The following is a 20,761-nucleotide window of genomic DNA, read 5'->3' as shown; positions in this document are numbered from 1 at the left end:
ACTAAATATTACTGATATAACACTTCGGCGTTTTCTTTTAGCGATCAGAAGCAGTACGCAGTTCACTACAGCGGGTGGCGCAATACATCCGTATTATATTGTCAAATAACGGGATGAACACGGAACTTGTGCTCTTCAGAGATCTTCAGTGTTCCCTTCGCCTGCAGTCCGATTTCCCGCATAAGCAATGACCGCAGCCTCTGTGCTCTGCTTTTTTCAATGGCTCGGCCTCAGAAGTGCTTTAGCGTTCCTCGTTGCGTTTTTAACATTAGGTGCCTTCATAAAACAAAAAGCCCGTAAAAATTACCCCCCCGGACCCTGGTCGTTGCCTTTAGTCGGCGATTTACTTCGTATCGACTCGTCAAAAACCCACCGTCAGTTTGCCGAGGTAAGTCATGTTTCAGTGTTGAAGTTGAGTTCAGTGCTGACGGTTATGCACTCCATGCCCTGTTTGCTTTATTGACTGTTTTTCTTTCGTGCTGCTAATGTTTTTACAGTACTAGTATTACTGCTACAACTTAAAATAAGCGCGCTGGAATGTTAACACTGTGACTGATGGAGAGTTTAGAATTGTTAGTGTTGAAAACTTGGTCACCTGCCAGACAGAATAATTCCAGACCCAAAATTGTCTTCATGTTCTTTGACGCATTATAAAAGTAGAATAATAGTAAATGGAAATCTTGAGAGACACATAGTGTGCTGGGTGTGCTACCATTCCCAGCTACTCACAAAGTACACGATATTTACAACTATTTACAACAAGTATATAATTATAAAAATATAACCAGGGAACCCCGGGTTCGAGTCTCCGCCTGGGTCATATGTGTGCGGAGTTTGCATGTTCTCCCCGTGTCGTCGTGGGGTTTCCTCCGGGTACTCCGGTTTCCCCCCACAGTCCAAAAACATGCTGAGGCTAATTGGAGTTGCTGAATTGCCCGTAGGTGTGCATGTGTGAGTGAATGGTGTGTGAGTGTGCCCTGCGATGGGCTGGCCCCCCATCCTGGGTTGTTCCCTGCCTCGTGCCCATTGATTCCGGGATAGGCTCCGGACCCCCCGCGACCCAATAGGATAAGCGGTTTGGAAAATGGATGGATGGATGGATAACCAGGGAACCAAATCAAAGGGAGACGTTATATCAAGTTTTGATAAAAGGGGAAAAACCCCAAATAAAACACAAATAAGGCCCCCCCTCTTCTACTTCACTAAAAAAGCAAAATTAGAAAGCATAAAAAAATCTGTGTATCTATAAAGACTGGCCTTACGTTCTGCTGTAAACAGGACCAGTAAGAAACAATTCCATGTCTTTTGTTGATACAAGCTGCAGAGCAGTGAGGCTGTGGATGATGGACTAATATAGAAATACGGGATTGTTTTCCCTCTTATGTATAGTAATGAAAATACAAAACCCCTAAATGAATTTCCAACGGGATTGTGTAATTTCATAAATGCAGATCGCTTTGCCTTGCCTCTGGAAATAGCAGGGTCAACATGAACTGCACATGATCTCCAACTTCAAAAGTTGTTGGTGGAGTTCTTAGACTCTCCAGGCAGAAGTACAGAGAGTCCTGCTGAGCTTCAGAATCCAGGGACACAGGGACCCGGGTGGCTGATTTCTTCTGGAATGTTCCTTTCCACCGAGGATCTTCTGCAGGGGGCAGAAAGAAACAGCAGCATGTAGTAACTACTAAAAACTGCAGTTTCTGGAGGGTGCTGACTCATGAGAAAACTTATAACTCTGGAAATGTATCTGTGACATAGCAATAAGTGCTCTTAAAAAAGAATCTTTTTTTTTTAGATATCTGCATGAATGTTAAGCAATTTTATTAGCCTTGAACAGTGACTTACAAAATTATGTCCCCTAGCTCACTATGAAACACATATTAATCATTAACAGTACTTCAGTCAGCCACATGGGTCTCTTGTTTTGGCCAAGAGTAACCAGTAATAACCCTGCCTCCTGTACACCACGATGATTTCCCAGTTCCTGGACCGACCAGCTTTCATCCTCATTATAGTGGAGTGCACAAACTGACCATATATGTGACTGAGTTTGCACCAACTGCAATGTATATTATATACAATTAAAATTATGTTCTAAACAATTACTTGATGAATATATAATATAATATAATATATAATCGACAGTGACAGTCCTACACCTTTGTTTGTTTTTTTAAAAAAAGCAATCTTGTCTATTTCACATATGTGAATACTGCGTATTGCATATGTAGTAGGTACCACTGGTGAGAACAAGGTAAGAACATAGTTGGAACATGCAGAATGAATACCTTGCTACATTTCTCCACATGGTGGCAGGAGAAACCTTACTTTGGTGGGTCAAAGTCCCATGTTCCTGTGGCAGAGAGCAACAGAAGCAGGATCATACCGTGTAGTTATTTAAGATAAAAATTACACCTCAAATTAGTCTGCCCTACACCTTAAGCCTTCGTAAGAAAAAGTACTAAAGATGCCTCAATGTTCTTGGTCTGTTGAGTACAGACAGTGTTAGCAATTTATGATCATGGGGAGAGGATCCAGTTCGCACCACTAGGGTGATGAGGATGTAACTGAATTTACAGTGGACAGGGGAGGTCAGGGGCTAGACTGTTACCATTTGCTCTCGTGGGAAGGTCTCCATCCTGTCCAGCCCCATCCCTGCCTCAGGATCCTGCCACTCCAGGAGGTCACCCTTTACATGCAGATTCACTCACAACAACTACACAGAGTGTACCTTGTTGGGGAGGGTCTTTTGGGGTATAAAGGGGAGTAAAGAACTGTCCGTAGTCTGTGTTTGAGCTGCTTTTCAATGCCCGGTGTATGTCTACACTGTATTACATTATATTATTTTTGCTGTTCAATAAACCATCGTTTTGCTGAAGTGAGACTGTGCAAGTGGATTCCTTAAAAGTATGAAGTTTTAAAAGATCAACTGATTCCCAAGATCTGTATATATACCTGTAGTTATTGAATGATAAAAATGGATTTTAAATTATTCAACCAGTGTTATTCATTTTGTCATTAATTGTGTTTTTTTGTATGTTTTTTTTTATCTAGTTTGCCAAGAAATATGGAGACATTTTCAGTCTTCGTTTGGGACAAAACATCGTTGTTGTGAACGGTTTTAAACTCGTGAAAGAAGCCCTAGTTGAACACGGGGAAAACTTTGCAGATCGTCCAGTGCTGCCATTATTTGAAGATGTCGTGCATAACTGCGGTAATTTATTTATTTATTTTTTACGATAATCAGTAAAAAAATTGCTTAAACCGTGTTCTGTGCTTTTGTGCTCACTAACTAAAATGCTGTTTTGTATTGTCTGATTTGAGCTGGCTGGTTGCATATTAAAAGGCCCAATTGGTAAGGGTGTAGATTTAGGAAGGGAGCAGTGTTCAAGTGAGGCAAACAGCACATTACACACATATGTGCTATGAAGACGTAGACTAGACAAAAGTGCAGTGAGGCTCAGCTTCCAGGAGACGTCCAGGTACGTGTGAAAATAGTATTAGAGCAAGAGCTACACAATATCTCCTAAACAAAGCAAGAACCTAATAAGACTACAGGTGCCCCTTCATATCCATGGGGGTTTGGTTCCAGATTCCCCCCCCCCAGATTCCAAAATCTGTGGATGCTCAACTCCCTCATATAAAATAGCATTGTATTTGCATATAACCTATGCACATCCTCCTGTATACGTTAGATAATCTTTACATTATTTATATGTAATACAATGCAAATATGTGTAAATAGTTATACTATATTGTTTAGGGAATAATGACCAAAAAGTCTGCATGATCAGTACGGAGGTAACCGCATATAGAAAATATATTTGGGAATACAGAATATTCTCACTTCATTCACATGGTAGCAGCAGAGTTCCAGGTGTAAGTCATGCTTTCTGGAATTTTTTGGAATTACACTATTTACTCAGAAGAAAGTCAACATTAGGAATATTCCAGTAGTGATATTAGGCTAGTAGAGGTATTCCTGGAATAGGTGGGTCTTGATGGATTTCTTGTAGGTGGAGAGAGAATCTAATGACGGGATGTGATTTGACAGCTCTCTCCACCATCAAGGTGGAATGTCTGGAGTGAGACTTCTCACATGGTGGAGGGATCTCTAAGCAACTTTGGATTGCTAGCCAAGGAGAGATGCGACGTAGGTCTTAAGGAGCCTCTTGATGGAGATGGGTGCCTGTCCATTAATGGCTCGGAAAGTCAGCACCAAAGACTAGATCTTGACGCGAGTGTCTATAGGAAGCCGTTGAAGAGAGGCAGGGTGTGACATGACAGCATTCAGGCTGATTGGACACTACATGTCCTGCTGCATTTTATACCATTTGCAGCTGTTTCACAGGATAAGCTGGTACACAACAGCCTTATTGGGAGACAACAGGCGCCTGGACTTTAATCCAAGCTAGACACTTAGACAAGCCCTAATCATCTGCTGTTATCTGCTCAGCAAGGAATAGGTTATCTACCATTGCACTTCCTGGTGGGCTGTGATGGAGTCAATGAGTGCAGTTTCCATTGGCTGTCCAGGTCTGAAGCCAGATTATCAATATGTGATGGGTCAAGTGTGGGATTTTTACGCCGTAGGGTTACAGAAGGCTATTTCAATGTCATTGGGATGGTGCTGGTTGTGATTTATTATTTTTTTTTTTTAAGGTTTGGTGAACTCCAATGGCTACCTATGGAAACAACAAAGGAGGTTTGCTCTCTCAACCCTGAAGAACTTTGGACTGGGCAAAAAGAGCCTTGAGTCCTCCATTCAGGTGGAGAGCACGTTACTGAATGAGGTCATAGTCAATACACAAGGTACAAACTTACCCGGACATGGATGTTTATCTAGGGTGACCAGATAATCCATGTCAGGCAGGACACTTGAGCTATAACAGGATTTGTAAAGTACTATTTAAGGTGCCGTAGAAAGTATTTTCCTTTCAAATTGTTCTCTGGAATATCTGGTCACTCTACATTTATCTCATAATGATCTTGATATGCAGGAATCGGCTGTTTATTCTATATAAATAATTCAATTTGTTTGTTTAAATATCAGCATAGCTTATTGTAATCGATCCGGAAAAATCTCAAATAATTTTATTCAGAAAGGTACTCTGATGCAAATCCTTTTCTTAGGGCAGCCATTTGACCCTCAGTTCGTCATGAACAATGCCGTCTCCAACATCATCTGCTGCCTGGTGTTTGGGGATCGCTTTGACTACAATGACAGCTACTTCCGAACTCTGCTGAAGATGATCAATGAAGCTCTTTATTTAGAAGGAAGTATTTGGTTTCAGGTTAGCAGCTGTTTCTCAACTCACATGAATAAATATGTATAAATGTTTTATGTTTTTTTTTTTTTTTAACTGACCTACCCTGTAACTTATGCGACTCTTCTTAATTTAGATGTATAATATGTTCCCCTGGTTGATGCGGAGAATCCCTGGTCCCCACAAGAAGATAGTGTCACACTTTGAAACTGTGATCTCTTTCATACGGCTGAAAATTAAAGAGCACCAGGAAGACTGGGACCCATCGTCTCCTAGAGACTATATAGACAGCTTCCTGTCGGAGATGGAAAAGGTATTGGGCCGAACAGTTAACTGTAATTTCATCACAGTAGGTTTTTTATTCAGTACATATTTGAGGATATCAGTGGAGGGTTGTCACATCAGATGGCCAGGGTTTTGAGTGCGGACTGCATAATTATGATTCATAATGCAAGGGAAGGAGACACAGCTTGCTTTGGTTCCTGGTCTTTAAAAAAAGTGTTTTTTTTTTTGTCCCAGTGGAAAGATGATAGTCATGCCGGTTTTAATGAGGAGAACTTGTGTTACTGCACCTTCGATCTGTTCGTGGCTGGAACTGAAACTACATCTACTACGCTGTATTGGGGTTTGTTGTACATGATCAAATATACAGACATACAAGGTTGGTTTTTTTAAATCATATTAAGAAAATTATAAAAGAGTTCTCTATTCAGAAGCAGTTTGCTTGATTTGTCTGTTTGTACCCTGCTCTCTTTAGAGAAGGTGCAAGCTGAGATAGACAGTGTGGTTGGACGGTCACGTCAGCCCAGCATGGCAGACAGGCCGAACATGCCGTACACTGACGCTGTCATCCATGAGATACAGAGGATGGGCAACATTGTACCACTGAATGTTGTACGTTTAACCATTAAAGACACGGAGCTGGGAGGATACAAAATTCCAAAGGTGAGGAATGAAATTCCGCATGATGCTTGTTATAGTCATTCATGGAAAGCTGACACCTTGACGTGTTCTTCCCATTTGATGTTATCCTCATAATGTTTCAGGGGTATTTGTCTGTCTTTAGGGAACGACGCTGCTGGGGACATTAGACTCTGTGCTCTTTGATGAGACTGAATGGGAGACTCCCTTCACCTTCAATCCTGGACATTTCCTGGATGCAGAGGGGAAGTTCAGGAGGAAAGATGCCTTCCTGCCCTTTTCAGCTGGTAAAATTTCCTTTAGACCTGAATTCTACTGCACAGTTTCTTTTATTCTGAATTCTTCTGCTGAAGGTGCATGTAATAAGACTGCGACAGATGTATAAACATGTCTTTTTATAATTGCAATCTAAAGAATAATTTGCATGTTTTTCCACAGGGAAGAGAGTGTGCCTGGGGGAGCAGCTGGCTCGGATGGAGCTCTTCCTGTTCTTCACCTCCCTTCTCCAGCGCTTCACCTTCTCTACACCCCCTGGAATGGAGCCCAGTCTGGAGTTCAAACTGGGAATCACACTCTGCCCAAAACCCTACAAATTGTGTGCCACCCCCCGCTGAGCCTGTTTGTTTCATACCAATTAAAAGTTATTTGCCTGAAATGTGTCCAGCAGTTAAAAGATCAAGAAGTTTCTCAACACCCCCCACAGTGAATGATTCTAACAATAACGAAGACAAAATCCTCAGGGTCATTAAACATGCAAGATGTCAGCAAGCAAACTGGGGCATAACAATAGCAGAATTAGAATCCTAAAGTTGTGGCCGAATAAATGAGCAATGAGTCAGAAAACGGGTCTCAATGAAGAGCTGAGTCAAAAATATCCTAAACCAGAAGCCATGTTTACTTCTCCAGGCCATAGCGCTCCCAGTCCACTAGGTCCCGAAGACTAGGTCACTAGTCCATGTCATTGTTGGGAATTGTGAATGGCATGGATGGAGACCTCTAGCGGAGGAGCGAGTTCCATAGTTGTCTTTGGGTGCAGTGAACAATGCAGGCTAAACTTTATGGAGGTGGGGGTTATCTACATCAGGAATTTGTGTGTCCTGCTGACTCTTGGGTGGCCACAGACAAGACATCCATCCATCCATCCATTTTCCAAACCGCTGGGTCGCGGGGGGTCCGGAGCCTATCCCTGAAGCAATGGGCACGAGGCAGGGAACAACCCAGGATGGGGGGCCAGCCCATCACAGGGCACACTCACACACCATTCACTCACACATGCACACCTACGGGCAATTTAGCAACTCCAATTAGCCTCGACATGTTTTTGGACTGTGGGGGGAAACCGGAGTAGCCTGAGGAAACCCCACGACGACATGGGGAGAACATGCAAACTCCACACACATGTAACCCAGGCGGAGACTCGAACCCGGGTCCCAGAGGTGTGAGGCAACAGTGCTAACCACTGCACCACCATGCCCCCCTCTCACCCTAACCACTGCACCACCATGCCCCCCTCTCACCCTAACCACTGCACCACCATGCCCCCCTCTCACCCTAACCACTGCACCACCATGCCCCCCTCTCACCCTAACCACTGCACCACCATGCCCCCCTCTCACCGTAACCACTGCACCACCATGCCCCCCTCTCACCCTAACCACGGCACCACCATGCCCCCCTCTCACCCTAACCACGGCACCACCATGCCCCCCTCTCACCCTAACCACTGCACCACCATACCCTCCTCTCACCCTAACCACTGCACCACCATGCCCCCCTCTCACCCTAACCACTGCACCACCATACCCCCCTCTCACCCTAACCACCATGCCTCCCCTACAGACAAGACAGTGTTATACAAAACAGTCAAATGTAGGAATGAGTAACAAAAGGTGAATATGTGCAATATAGCAAATGTAGCACCTAAGAAAGATAGCATGCACATCAAATGCAGGTAGAATTATAACACTGGCGATGTGAATAAATATTTATTTTGGAGTTCATACAAACTCATTCATTGTTTGTAGCAAGTGCATGACGAAGGGAGAAGGAACTCTAAGAACCTGCGGCTGGAGTTCAGGTCAGCTTCTTCTGAGCATTGGAAAAACCTGACACCTGACAACTATCGGTATGTATAAAATGCAGTACATGCACACTCCATAGGACATGCCTGCCTCATTTTGTTTCACAGCTATTAACCCCTTTAGTGTGTTGGCCCATTGCACTTTAAGTGGATGCAATATAATAATTATACTATTACAGAGAAAAATAATCTGAAAACCCAAGGGGTGTGCATCGTTCACTGTAGTCCACTGATCAAAGCACACTTCACTAGATGTGCCGGTCTTGTCTTATATATAAGAGAATGTACAGGTACTAATATAAACAGTCAGAGAATGTGAAATATGATACAGCGGTAGCAAACGTAAGATATTAATTAGATGCGCGCTGCTCACCGGAAAGTAATATGACAAATTTCTACTCAAGCGAATCTATACGAATCTATACACTTAACGCTGAACCGGTTGTACAGACACACCTCGATCATTGTTTATTGCATTCCACCTCCTTCTCCCCCCAAAACAAAACTCCGCCTCCCTGCCAAGTGCCGCTGACCTGCTGCTCAAATGACAGGATGAACACGGAGCTTGTGCTCTTCAGAGATCTTCAGTGTTCCCTTCGCCTGCAGTCCGATTTCTCACATAAGCAATGACCGCGGCCTCTGTGCTCTGCTTTTTTCAATGGCTCGGCCTCAGAAGTGTTTTGACGTTTCTCGTTGTGTTTTTAACATTAGGTGCCATAATTAAACAGAAAGCCCCTAAAAATTACCCCCCCGGACCCTGGTCGATACCTTTTGTCGGCGATTTATTTCGCATCGATTTATCAAAAATCCACCTTCAGTTTGCCGAGGTAAGTCATGTTTCAGTGTTATAGTTCAATGCTGATTATCCCTTTATATGTAATGGAAAAAATATGTACTAATTACATATTATATTTTAAATTATCATATGTTTAATTAAACTTGCTTTACTGGACCATGGGAATCCAGATCCCACACAAAGCTAAGATCCACTACCCCAGATAAAATTTCCCCACCTGCAGGCGATGCTAGACTGTAGACACCTTCGCCTAAAAACGAACTTAACTATAATTATTTTTAAACAATGTCACTTTTTCTTACGTGTCGTTGGAAGGACAAGTTCACCTTTATGTTAGTGGTGGCTCCGGATTGCTGATCTTTTCCTCTATGAAATATAATATTGTGTTTCACTCGTGTGAATAAATACGTACTGAATATGGTGAATACAAGGTAAGAACGTAGTAGGAAAATCTAAATGAATTGCTTGCTGCACAACTCCACAATGTAGCAAGATAAACTTTACTTTGGTGGGTCAAAGTCCCATGTTCCTGTAACAGAGAGCAATAGAAGCTGGATCATAAATAGCCTGTAGTTATATAAGATAATTACTCTCCGAATACCTGAAACAATATTATATTGTGCATTTGACATTAACAGTATTTTGTATCTTTTCTTTTAATCAAGTTGGCCAAGAAATATGGAAACATTTTCAGTCTTCGTTTGGGACAAAACATCGTTGTTGTGAACGGTTTTAAACTTGTGAAAGAAGCCCTAGTTGAACACGGGGAAAACTTTGCAGATCGTCCAGTGATGCCACTATTTGACGATATCGGGCAAACGAGAGGTAATTTTTATATATACAATAAACAGTAAAAAAATAAACATTTTTTTTTTTTTACCTGTTTAGCCTGTGCTTTTGTTCTTGTTAACTAAAATGTTTTTACGGGTTCTGGTTTCTCATCAAGCGCGTAAATCAAAGAAGCGCTTTTAAAGCAAATTAATAATAATAAAAAAAAGTCAATCAATGCGAATCGGTGAATCTTACCATCCCCAACTGAATATTATTTGGGGGCATGTTGGGCTCTGAAAAGCTGTTTGATGTAAACATTATCACTGATGTGGTGCATTGCGGTCTACATACTTAGCCAAAGACAACTTCCATACAATATTTGTTAAAGTGTTTATAAAATACGCCTGGCTTATTTGAGAAACGGGAAACTCTTGAATACTTGCGCTAAGGGCACGGATGCAGACACCAAGGATGGTATGTGTAAGTATGGAGCAACTGGGATGGAATGAGATGAAGCCTTGTCTTTAATGTGAGAAGTATGGTGTTATGGCTGGATGCATATTACAACAACCAAAAATTTGATGGTTCTGGGACGTCCAGTTAAGTCATTATTCCTTCCCACGGCTCAGTGGGCAGTACTGTTATCTCACACACATTTGCAGGGTTGGTGGTTTAGATCTCCCCTTTGCTCACTGTATGTAGACTGAAATTGGTCAAAGGTAAAGACTCTTCCAATATTCCAATATTTCTGAAGATAATGCTAGTCACCCATTAAGATGACCTTAAACATCTCTAAATCATCGGTAGCTTCATATAGCTTTCTTTTCATTTTACACCACAATATGGTTGCACTTTTTAACTGCAGCCACTGTCTTGTAGCTGTTGGTATTCTCCTCAGTGGTTCTTCAAAAACGTACATACCTTCACACACCGCACCAATTGATATGTCATGTGTTTATTTGTGTTCAATCACAGAGCCATCATTTATGAGTGCACTTACATTATCATTAGCAAATTTTCTTCTAGTGTCTTCTTCAGAGTTTTTGTTTCTTTCAGGTCTGGTGGGATCCAATGGCTACCTGTGGAAACAACAAAGGAGGTTTGCTCTCTCAACCCTGAAGAACTTTGGACTGGGCAAAAAGAACCTTGAGCAGTCCATTCAGGTGGAGAGCACGTTACTGAATGAGGTCATAACCAATACACAAGGTACAAACTTACCCGAACATGGATGTTTGTCCCATGGTCATCTACAACAAGAACAACAACAAATTTATTTTTATATAGCGCATTATCACAACATTACATTGTCTCAAAGCGCTTTACAGCATCCTCACCCAAAGCCCCCAGTGAGTAAGCCATAGGCGACAGTGGCAAGGAAAAACTCCCTAGAAGGGAGAAATCTTGGGAGGGACCAGATTCAAAGGGGGAGCCCATCCTCCAGGGGCCGGCAGGGATAGTCAAATAGAGAGATGGTTAAGTGCCAGAGATGGGCCAAGTCACATTGTCCCAATCATAAGATTTGGGAAATAACTGGAGAGCAAGGAAGATGACAAACCAATGCCGATGCCGAGTCTTCTTCCAATTGCCAGGCAACCAGAGGTAAGGCAGCGGGTCAAACATGAAAGATCAGAACGGCGAGCTGGATGCAGGGACGTCACTGGTGGTGGTGACGTCACATGTGGCCGGGTGTGCTGGACATCTTGATAGATTGAGGTCTCCAGGCATCACCCCCCAGGAGGAGTAGGGGAAATAAAATGTACAATTAGGCAAAGTAGAGGAGGCTATTGGCAGTGCTAAAAGCTAGGTGAGTGCAATACGAAGTGCAATGTGCAAGCTCCGGCAGATATGGCTATGGCAGCATCAGTAGGAGGGAGAGGCAAGTGGGAATGCAGGCATGGGGAGTCCCTGAAATGTCAGCACTCCAGTTCCACAAGAGATTGCGAAGCTAGAGTGACAGCACTGACAGTCCAGTTAATCCAAAGCCAATGGCACCAAACCCCACCCAGCTCTACACCTCACACTACAGGTCTGACTGGGAGTGAAGAGTTAGCTAGAGGTAGAACTAGTGTCCCTATACGCTAAACTAAACAGGTGTGTTTTTAGTCTGGACTTGAATATTGAGAGTGAACCTGAAACCCGCACATCCGGTGGAAGACCATTCCACAGCTGAGGAGCTCTGTAGGAGAAAGCTCTGCAGCCTGCCGTAGCTCTTTCTACCCTAGGCACTAACAGATATCCCATGGCTTGAGAGCGAAGCAAGCGTGGAGGGTTGTATGTGGTCAGCAGATCACTAAGGTATTCTGGTGCAAGGGCATTTAGTGCTTTATAAGTTAATAGCAGTATTTTATAGTCAATTCGAGACTTAACTGGCAGCCAATGAAGAGAGGATAAGACCGGTGTAATATGATCAAATTTTTTAGTGTTTGTTAGAACTCTGGCTGCAGCATTCTGTACCATCTGAAGTTTATGCAAGGATCCAGACGGGCAACCCGATAGGAGGGCATTACAGTAATCCAGTCTGGAACTTACGAAAGCATGTATTAGTTTTTCTGCATCATTAAGTGAGAGCATCTTACGAAGCTTGGCTATGTTCCGTAGATGATAAGAAGTATTACTAGAATTGCATTTTATGTGAGCATCAAAGCATAGATCTGAATCGACAAGAACGCCAAGATTTCTAACCACCATGTTAGGTTGTGTAGGAAGGTTACCAACGTTGAGGTGGTGAAACTTATTTCTTGCAGCCTTGGGACCAATTACCAGAACTTCTGTTTTTTCTGTGTTTAACATAGAACATAAGGAAATTTTTTGCCATCCAGCACTGGATATCTAATAGACAGTCTTCTAACCGAGATAGCAGTGATATATCATCAGGGTTAACAGATATGTACAACTGTGTATCATCTGCATAACAATGAAACCCAATACCATGATTTCTAATAATGTTACCAAGAGGTAGCGGGCCCAGGACTGATCCCTGTGGGACACCATATTCAACTTTTGTGGCCTTGGATGATTCATTGTTCACATGGGCATACTGATAGCGATCAGATAAATATGAGCAGAACCAAGAAAGTGCTGTCCCTGTAATGCCAACTACACCTTCTAACCGGCCCAAGAGGATATTATGGTCCACAGTATCGAACGCTGCAGTTAAATCTAGCGATACCAACAGAGATACACAGCCACGGTCAGAAGCCACAAGTAAATCATTCATCTAGTCATGTAAGATGTAGCCCTTTGTATAATCTATATAAATATTCCTGTTTGTTCATTTAAGAATCATCATGGCTTGCTATGTTAGTAAATATCTGAAATGCAGTACAATACAATCCATTGACACACAGAGCTGGATTTACTGTATAACTTGATGCAAATCCTTCCCTTAGGCCAACCATTTGACCCTCAGTTCATCGTGAACAATGCCGTCTCCAACATCATCTGCTGCCTGGTGTTCGGGGATCGCTTTGACTACAGTGACAGCAACTTCCAAACTCTGCTGAAGCTGATCAATGAAGCTGTCTCTTCAAGTGGAAGCATTTGGGCTCAGGTTTGCTGTTTGTTGTAACAAACCTCATTGGCAGTGGCAGATCAACGCACGTGCTGACCGAGGCTACAGCCTGCGGCCTTGACAAAAACAAATGACTATTTAATTGATGCCAGCAACAATTAATATTGTCAGTCACCCATCAAACTCAGTGGGCGGGCCTCGAAACACAACGTAACATCTGATTGGTTACATTGCAAGTCACAACAGATCACAAACTTGATTAATCGCTTAGGAACTGTCCAACTGGAATGGCCTTTGTCTTAAATCAGTCAATCCTAATTCTAGTTACTATGGTTACCAAACAGTAAAGATAGGATCTGCCAGTTGGGAAGCCTCGGTAATACGGCCCCAGCATGGAAATGAAAAATGTGGTTATAAATGAGAATTCAATAGACTAGGCTAAATCGATCTATTGTGACTGAGTTTACAATGTAACCAGTCAAATGTTACGTTTTGTTTTGAGCTCGTCCACTGAGTTTGACAGTTAACTTTGACAGAGAGTTTCTCTGTCAAATGGCTGCTGGTAAAATTTACATGGCTATTTAAATAATAATAATTTCAATGGCATTTATAAAAAATAATTTTAATGACTATTTAAACTATAATTTAAATTGTCATTTAAATTGCACATTTGTTTATTGAATTTTGTCACAAAACACCCTTCAAATCCGGAAAAATGCCTCGTGGTGGGCGGGAATGCCAACCCCCAAATTTGCAGATTTCACTGACAGCACTGAGCCCCCCCTCCATGGTACATTTTTGTCCTACCTTTTAATTTTCTCTCATTTGTCTTTCAGGTCCAAAATTACCACAAGAGGCCCTCTGGGGGCCCCTTAACCATATCAGTCTGGGGTCACCGGAGAAGTTAATCCCCCTCTGCACATTACCTAAGTAACTCTTTTTTGGTTTGTTTTAGATATATAATATGTTCCCCTGGTTGATGCGGAGAATCCCTGGTCCCCACAAGAAGATAGTGTCACGCTTTGAAACTGTGGTCTCGTTTGTCCGGCTGAAAATTAAGGAGCACCAGGAAGACTGGGACCCCTCATCTCCTAGAGACTATATAGACAGCTTCCTGTCGGAGATGGAAAAGGTATCGGGCCGGACAGTTAACTGTAATTTCATCACAGTAATTATTTAACATATGTTTAAGGAATCTTTTCTGTGGCTTGGTTTGGATCCTCACTGTGCGTAAGCAGTTATATACATTTAATAGGTGAAATACATTCTCTTTTTGCTTATTAGTTTGACAAAGTAGAATGATGGAAATAATTCATATGGAACTCAATGACAGTGGAAAAATTCCAGTTTCAAAACAAGCATCTTTATCCCCATGACAACAGAGTAAAGTGTTTTTTTTTTGTTCCAGTGGAAAGATGATGTTGATGCTGGTTTTAATGAGGAGAGCTTGTGTTACTGCACCTTCGATCTGTTCCTGGCTGGAACTGAAACTACATCTACAACTCTGTACTGGGGCTTGTTGTACATGATCAAATATCCAGACATACAAGGTTGGTTTTTTTTTAATAAACCATATTTTGGAAGAAAAAAATAGTCCTGTAACCACTGCAGAGAACACGTTTACACTCTGTGATAAGCACGTTTACACTCTGTGATAAGCACGTTTACACTCTATGATAAACACGTTTGCACTCTGTGATAAGCACGTTTACACTCTGTGATAAACACGTTTACGCTCTGTGATAAGCACGCTTACGCTCTATGATAAGCACGTTTACACTCTACGATAAGCACGTTTACACTCTGTGATAAGCACGCTTACACTCTGCGATAAGCACATTTACACTCTATGATAAACACGTTTACACTCTGATAAACACGTTTACAGTCTGTGATAAGCACGTATACACTCTGCGATAAGCACGCTTACACTCTGCGATAAGCACATTTACACTCTGATAAACATGTTTACACTCTGCGATAAGCACATTTACACTCTGATAAACACGTTTACACTCTGTGATAAGCACGTTTACACTATACACATGATAAGCATCTTGTTTTTCTGTATACTTGTATATGGAAAAATGACAAAGTTCACTTTGATTTTGATATAATGTTTCACAGTTCGCTTGATTTGTCTGTTTGTACCCTGCTCTCTTTAGAGAAGGTGCAGGCTGAGATAGACAGTGTGGTTGGACGGTCACGTCAGCCCAGCATAGCAGACAGGCCGAACATGCCGTACACTGACGCTGTCATCCATGAGATACAGAGGATGGGCAACATTATACCACTGAACGTTGTACGTTTTACTACGAAAGACACCGAGCTGGGTGGATACACAATTCCAAAGGTGAGGAATGAAATTCCGCATGATGCTTGTTATAGTCATTCATGGAAAGCTGACACCTTGACGTGTTCTTCCCATTTGAGGTTATCCTCATAATGTTTCAGGGGTATTTGTCTGTGCTTTAGGGGACGACGCTGATGGGAACATTAGACTCTGTGCTCTTTGATGAGACTGAATGGGAGACTCCCTTCACCTTCAATCCTGGACATTTCCTGGATGCAGAGGGGAAGTTCAGGAGGAGAGATGCCTTCCTGCCCTTTTCAGCTGGTACAATTTCCTTTAGATCTCATGATTCCTACTGCAGTTGCTTCTTTATTGTTAAATTGTTAAATCTTCGTTTGAAGGTGCATTTAATAGGATCATCGTAAATACATGAAAGTGTTCTTTTTGGAATTTTAAAAATGTTTTTCCACAGGGAAGAGAGTGTGTCTGGGGGAGCAGCTGGCTCGGATGGAGCTCTTCCTGTTCTTCACCTCCCTTCTCCAGCACTTCACCTTCTCTCCACCACCTGGGATGGAACCCAGTCTGGAGTTCAAAATTGGGGGCACCCACAGCCCCAAACCCTATAAGCTGTGTGCCACCCCCCGCTGAGTTATTTGTTGGAAATAAGTCACTGTCAGTTAAAGTTTATTCATTTCATGTATTTGTTAATTCTGAGAACAGCTGATAGCATGATTGGATGTGTGTGTGCCCTATAATGGACTGGCATCCTATACAGGGAATCTCCCGCCTCCTGCCCTGTGTTTACTCGGTTCCAAGCCCCCCCCAATTACCCTATACTGGATATGTGGAAACATATCAAACACTCTCCTACATTAGTAACATCTGGATACTTCTGAAAAAAAACGTCACATGCAGAAATTATAAGCTTGTCACGGCTTTAGCTACGAGGAAAAAATTACGTCATGCTGTTCTTCACATTTAAAAAGGTTTTGATCACTTAAGAAATGACTGGGGAAATTCCATAAAAATCAGTCAACGTGCAGAACTCTCTAATGTAAATGTGCGGGATTGTATATGCCCTGCAAACACAACAAAACACTTCATACTGTATCTGCTAAGTAATAACGAAAGATACAATAATTAATAACTATTACAGACAAAAATAATCTGAAAACCCAAGGGGTGTGCATTGTTCCCTGTAGTCCACTGATCAAAGCACACTTCACTAGATGTGCCGGTCTTGATTTATATATAAGAGTATGTACAGGTACTAATATAAACAGTCAGAGAATGTGAAATATGATACAATGGTAGTAAACGTAACTGCGGTAGATATGAATTAGATGCGCGCTGCTCACCGGAAAGTAATATGACAAATTTCTACTCAAGCGAATCTATACGAATCTATACACTTAACGCTGAACCGGTTGTACAGACACACTTCGATCATTGTTTATTGCATTCCACCTCCTTCTCCCCCCAAAACAAAACTCCGCCTCCCTGCCAAGCACCGCTGACCTGCTGCTCAAATGACAGGATGAACACGGAGCTTGTGCTCTTCAGAGATCTTCAGTGTTCCCTTCGCCTGCAGTCCGATTTCTCACATAAGCAATGACCGCGGCCTCTGTGCTCTGCTTTTTTCAATGGCTCGGCCTCAGAAGTGCTTTGATGTTTCTTGCTTTGTTTTTAATACTGGGCGTCTTAATAAAACAGAAAGCTACTAAAAACTCCCCCCCCGGACCCTGGTCGTTACCTTTGGTCGGTCTCGGGACTCACAGATATTCAGAGACATGTGGATAGTTTACCAGTGTTTTTCAGCAGGAAATAGTTATTACTACAAATTGTCACCCCCCCCCACAGAAACTGGATCTGGCTATAGTGGAAAAATCTTTGTTTTTTATTATTTGTGAGAACTTGAAAGCCCTTAAATTGCTTTCAGCAAAGTAAACAAAACTTGGAAAAAATATATGCTCATTCACCAGCAGTTTCTAATCTGGGGTCTAAAGTGGTCAGGCTTGCAAGTGTATTTGGTTATTTGTCTATCCTACCCTGTTGCAGGGTATATTTCCTGTATATTTTGCATGTAAAAATGTTGTTTGTTATGTCAGTGCTTAATATTATCATGTAGTCTTCATGAACTTTGTTTTAACCCGACTTAATGGCTTTCTTCATCTTGGCCAGGGACTGCATTTGAAAAGTAGGCACTTGACTAAAATTGGCACATTCTCAGAAATGCCAGCAACAATACTGATAATGAACACCCCTCTAACTGACTCTCAGTTGGTTTAGAAAAAAGACTTTTAAGAGAAAAGAAAGCCTTCCTTTGGTTTTGCATTTTTATCTTTTTTGTTAGCTGTGCACAACATATCAGAAGAATACATTACAATTAAATTAGTTAAGAAATAACAGATTGCGTATATACAATATTAAGGTGATAACAACAACCCTCACTGTCTCTAGGTGCTGGTTCAGACAGGGCATTCTGCAGCAGGGACACCACCCGTCGTGCAGCATCCTGCAAATCTCCCTATCACAACAGCCCACACAACAGAATAACATTAGTGTATGATTCAGTCGGGCTAGTCCAGGTCTGGAAAGTAGTTGGGCCAGATTTTCAAACCAAGACATTTAGCTGGGCCAGACATTTTCAGCGGCCCAGTAAGCAGCAGGTAATGGCATTTTAAACAAACACAAATCCATCCATTTTCCAAACTGCCTATCCTACTGGGTCGCGGGGGGTCCGGAGCCCATCCCGGAAGCAATGGGCACGAGGCAGGGAACAACCCAGGATGGGGGGCCAGCCCATCGCAGGGCACACTCACACACCTACGGGCAATTTAGCAACTCCAATTAGCCTCAGCATGTTTTTGGACTGTGGGGGGAAACCGGAGTACCCGGAGGAAACCCCACGACGACATGGGGAGAACATGCAAACTCCGCACACATGCGACCCAGGCGGAGACTCGAACCCGGGTCCCAGAGGTGTGAGGCAACAGTGCTAACCACTGCACCACCATGCCGCCCCCTGTATGCTATTTCATTGTATAAAAAGAAACTTACTGTACTGTACAATAAAGTATTTCACCACTGCTTCTTCCTCAGCTCCCACTGTTTGCTAGCACATGCATCTGTTGATTTCTTAGTGCAATCTGTGCTTTTATTTTTTCGTGAAATGTAAGTGCAGTATCTGTTTATTAAGTGCTGTGGTTTAATATGTACATAATTATTTCAGTACTGTGTATACTGTCGTTAATGTCTTGCCTCTCTCGTATAACTTGAGATACGCCCAAATTGACTTGCAACAAGTGGTCCTGGTTCCAAATGCGGAAGTCGATGGATACCTGTACTTTATATGCTGTAGTGTGCTGGGTGTCAGACATTGCAATGCACCTTCCTTTGATTTTGACCCGTTAGATCAGAGGGAGGTAATCTTATCCAGATAGGGCCGCTGTGTATGATGGTTTTCACTGCAACTCTCTGAACAGCGAACCTAACGGTTATCCCAATACCTTGATCTTGCTAGCATATTTAAATGTGTACCTATTCAGGAATAGAGTGGTGAAGGCATTCAGAGGAGGACTGATGATTATCAGAGGGAACAAAGGGGCTGGGTACTTGTCAGTATCCAGTAGAACCACCAGACTCCTACACTGAATGGTTCTAGATGTGGCACAGACGCTAATCCCTCTGTATTAGGGGATCTGTCTCCAGTTTGTACTCTTCCAGTTAATAGGTAGATTACCAGACAGATTTTCACCCTAGTCCAGTACTCATTGACAGCCTAATACACCTTGTTTCAGTTTCTCTTGATAGTCAATACATGTCACAGGATGTACATTACTCTGATGGGCAGGCCCTCTTACATATGATGGAAACACTACAACAATTTAAGAATAAGGGTCAGAAGAGTGAAATACATATAATGAGTGTGTAGCTCAGCAGACTAAGACTCTGTGGCTGTGATCAGAAGGTCGACGGTTCGTGCTCGGAATTGGCAGAATAGCCACATGTCCACAGGCTTTTGAACAAGACCTGAAAACCCTGGGGGCCTCAAGGTAGCAGTCTCTTCACTGTGACCCCCAAGCTTGTTCTTGCCTTTATGGAGAGCAAGATGGGGCAAATTATTAATCCCATGGGGTCTCAGCAGAATTACAAACCAGTACAAGGAAAATAGTTGTTAATTTTACATACTACCTTCTGCTGGCCTTATGAGAATATTCAGATTATCATTTTCCCCCATAATTGCAATTTTAACATTAAATTGATGATTTTCCCACAGTCCTGTGGCCGCTTTATATGGTAATTATTGATGAAAACTTTTTTGGAAAGTGAAACAATATTAAAATTGCTTTATTGCGTTAAAAAACTGTTTTTGTTTAGTAAAATAATGTTTTTTCACTTTTTATACTGCCGTCTTGTGGCAAATTTAAGTACTGCAGTTTGAAAATAATTAAATGATTTCTTGCCGAAATTGCAATACCTACTTTTGGCCACGAGATGGCAGCAAGAAAATAGAAAAATAATTTTCCCACGGTCTGCTAGCAGCTTTGTGTGGTAATTGTTTATATTAAAAATACATTGGACCAAGTCAAATTATTTTAATGAAGAATTAACATCAAAAAGCTGCTAGTAGACCGTGGGAAAATAATTTTTAACTTTTCTTGCTGCCATCTCGTGGCCAAAAGTAGGTACTGCAGTTTGAAAACAAATGATTTATTCGCGAAATTGCAATACCTACTTTTGGCCACGAGATGGCAGCAAGAAAAGTTAAAAATTATTTTCCCACGGTCTATTAGCAGCTTTGTGTGGTAATTGTTTGTATTAAAAATACATTGGACCAAGTCAAATTATTTTAATGAAGAATTAACATCAAAAAGCTGCTAGTAGACCGTGGGAAAATAATTTTTAACTTTTCTTGCTGCCATCTCGTGGCCAAAAGTAGGTACTGCAGTTTGAAAACAAATGATTTATTCGCGAAATTGCAATACCTACTTTTGGCCACGAGATGGCAGCAAGAAAAGTTAAAAATTATTTTCCCACGGTCTATTAGCAGCTTTGTGTGGTAATTGTTTGTATTAAAAATACATTGGACCAAGTCAAATTATTTTAATGAAGAATTAAC

At 42.0% G+C, this 20,761-nt stretch overlaps 1 protein-coding gene across 1 annotated transcript; it reads left to right on the top strand.

Moving 5' to 3' along the window:
- Positions 1-36: 36 nt before the first annotated feature.
- On the top strand, positions 37-18,729 carry LOC125709360 (uncharacterized). The gene is made up of 18 exons (XM_048977684.1): positions 37-388; positions 3,055-3,214; positions 4,663-4,812; positions 5,134-5,294; positions 5,404-5,580; positions 5,787-5,928; positions 6,025-6,212; positions 6,334-6,475; positions 6,627-6,797; positions 8,893-9,095; positions 9,730-9,889; positions 10,892-11,041; positions 13,225-13,385; positions 14,302-14,478; positions 14,755-14,896; positions 15,512-15,699; positions 15,822-15,963; positions 16,112-18,729. Exons 1-18 carry the CDS (start codon positions 188-190, stop codon positions 16,285-16,287), a joined length of 2,991 nt encoding a protein of 996 aa, XP_048833641.1. The 5' UTR covers positions 37-187; the 3' UTR covers positions 16,288-18,729.
- The last annotated feature ends 2,032 nt before the right edge of the window (positions 18,730-20,761 follow it).

Source organism: Brienomyrus brachyistius, chromosome 15 (assembly GCF_023856365.1).
Source record: "Brienomyrus brachyistius isolate T26 chromosome 15, BBRACH_0.4, whole genome shotgun sequence".
Taxonomy (NCBI): domain Eukaryota; kingdom Metazoa; phylum Chordata; class Actinopteri; order Osteoglossiformes; family Mormyridae; genus Brienomyrus; species Brienomyrus brachyistius.
This window is presented reverse-complemented; position numbering and strand designations above follow the sequence as displayed.

Excerpts from the sequence above, each read along its gene's own strand:
- LOC125709360 (XM_048977684.1), top strand. The coding sequence starts at position 188 with ATGACCGCAGCCTCTGTGCTCTGCTTTTTTCAATGGCTCGGCCTCAGA. Across the intron at positions 4,813-5,133 it reads GGTCATAGTCAATACACAAG|GGCAGCCATTTGACCCTCAG; the intron begins GTACAAACTTAC and ends TCCTTTTCTTAG. Across the intron at positions 6,798-8,892 it reads CAAATTGTGTGCCACCCCCC|CAATGACCGCGGCCTCTGTG; the intron begins GCTGAGCCTGTT and ends TTCTCACATAAG.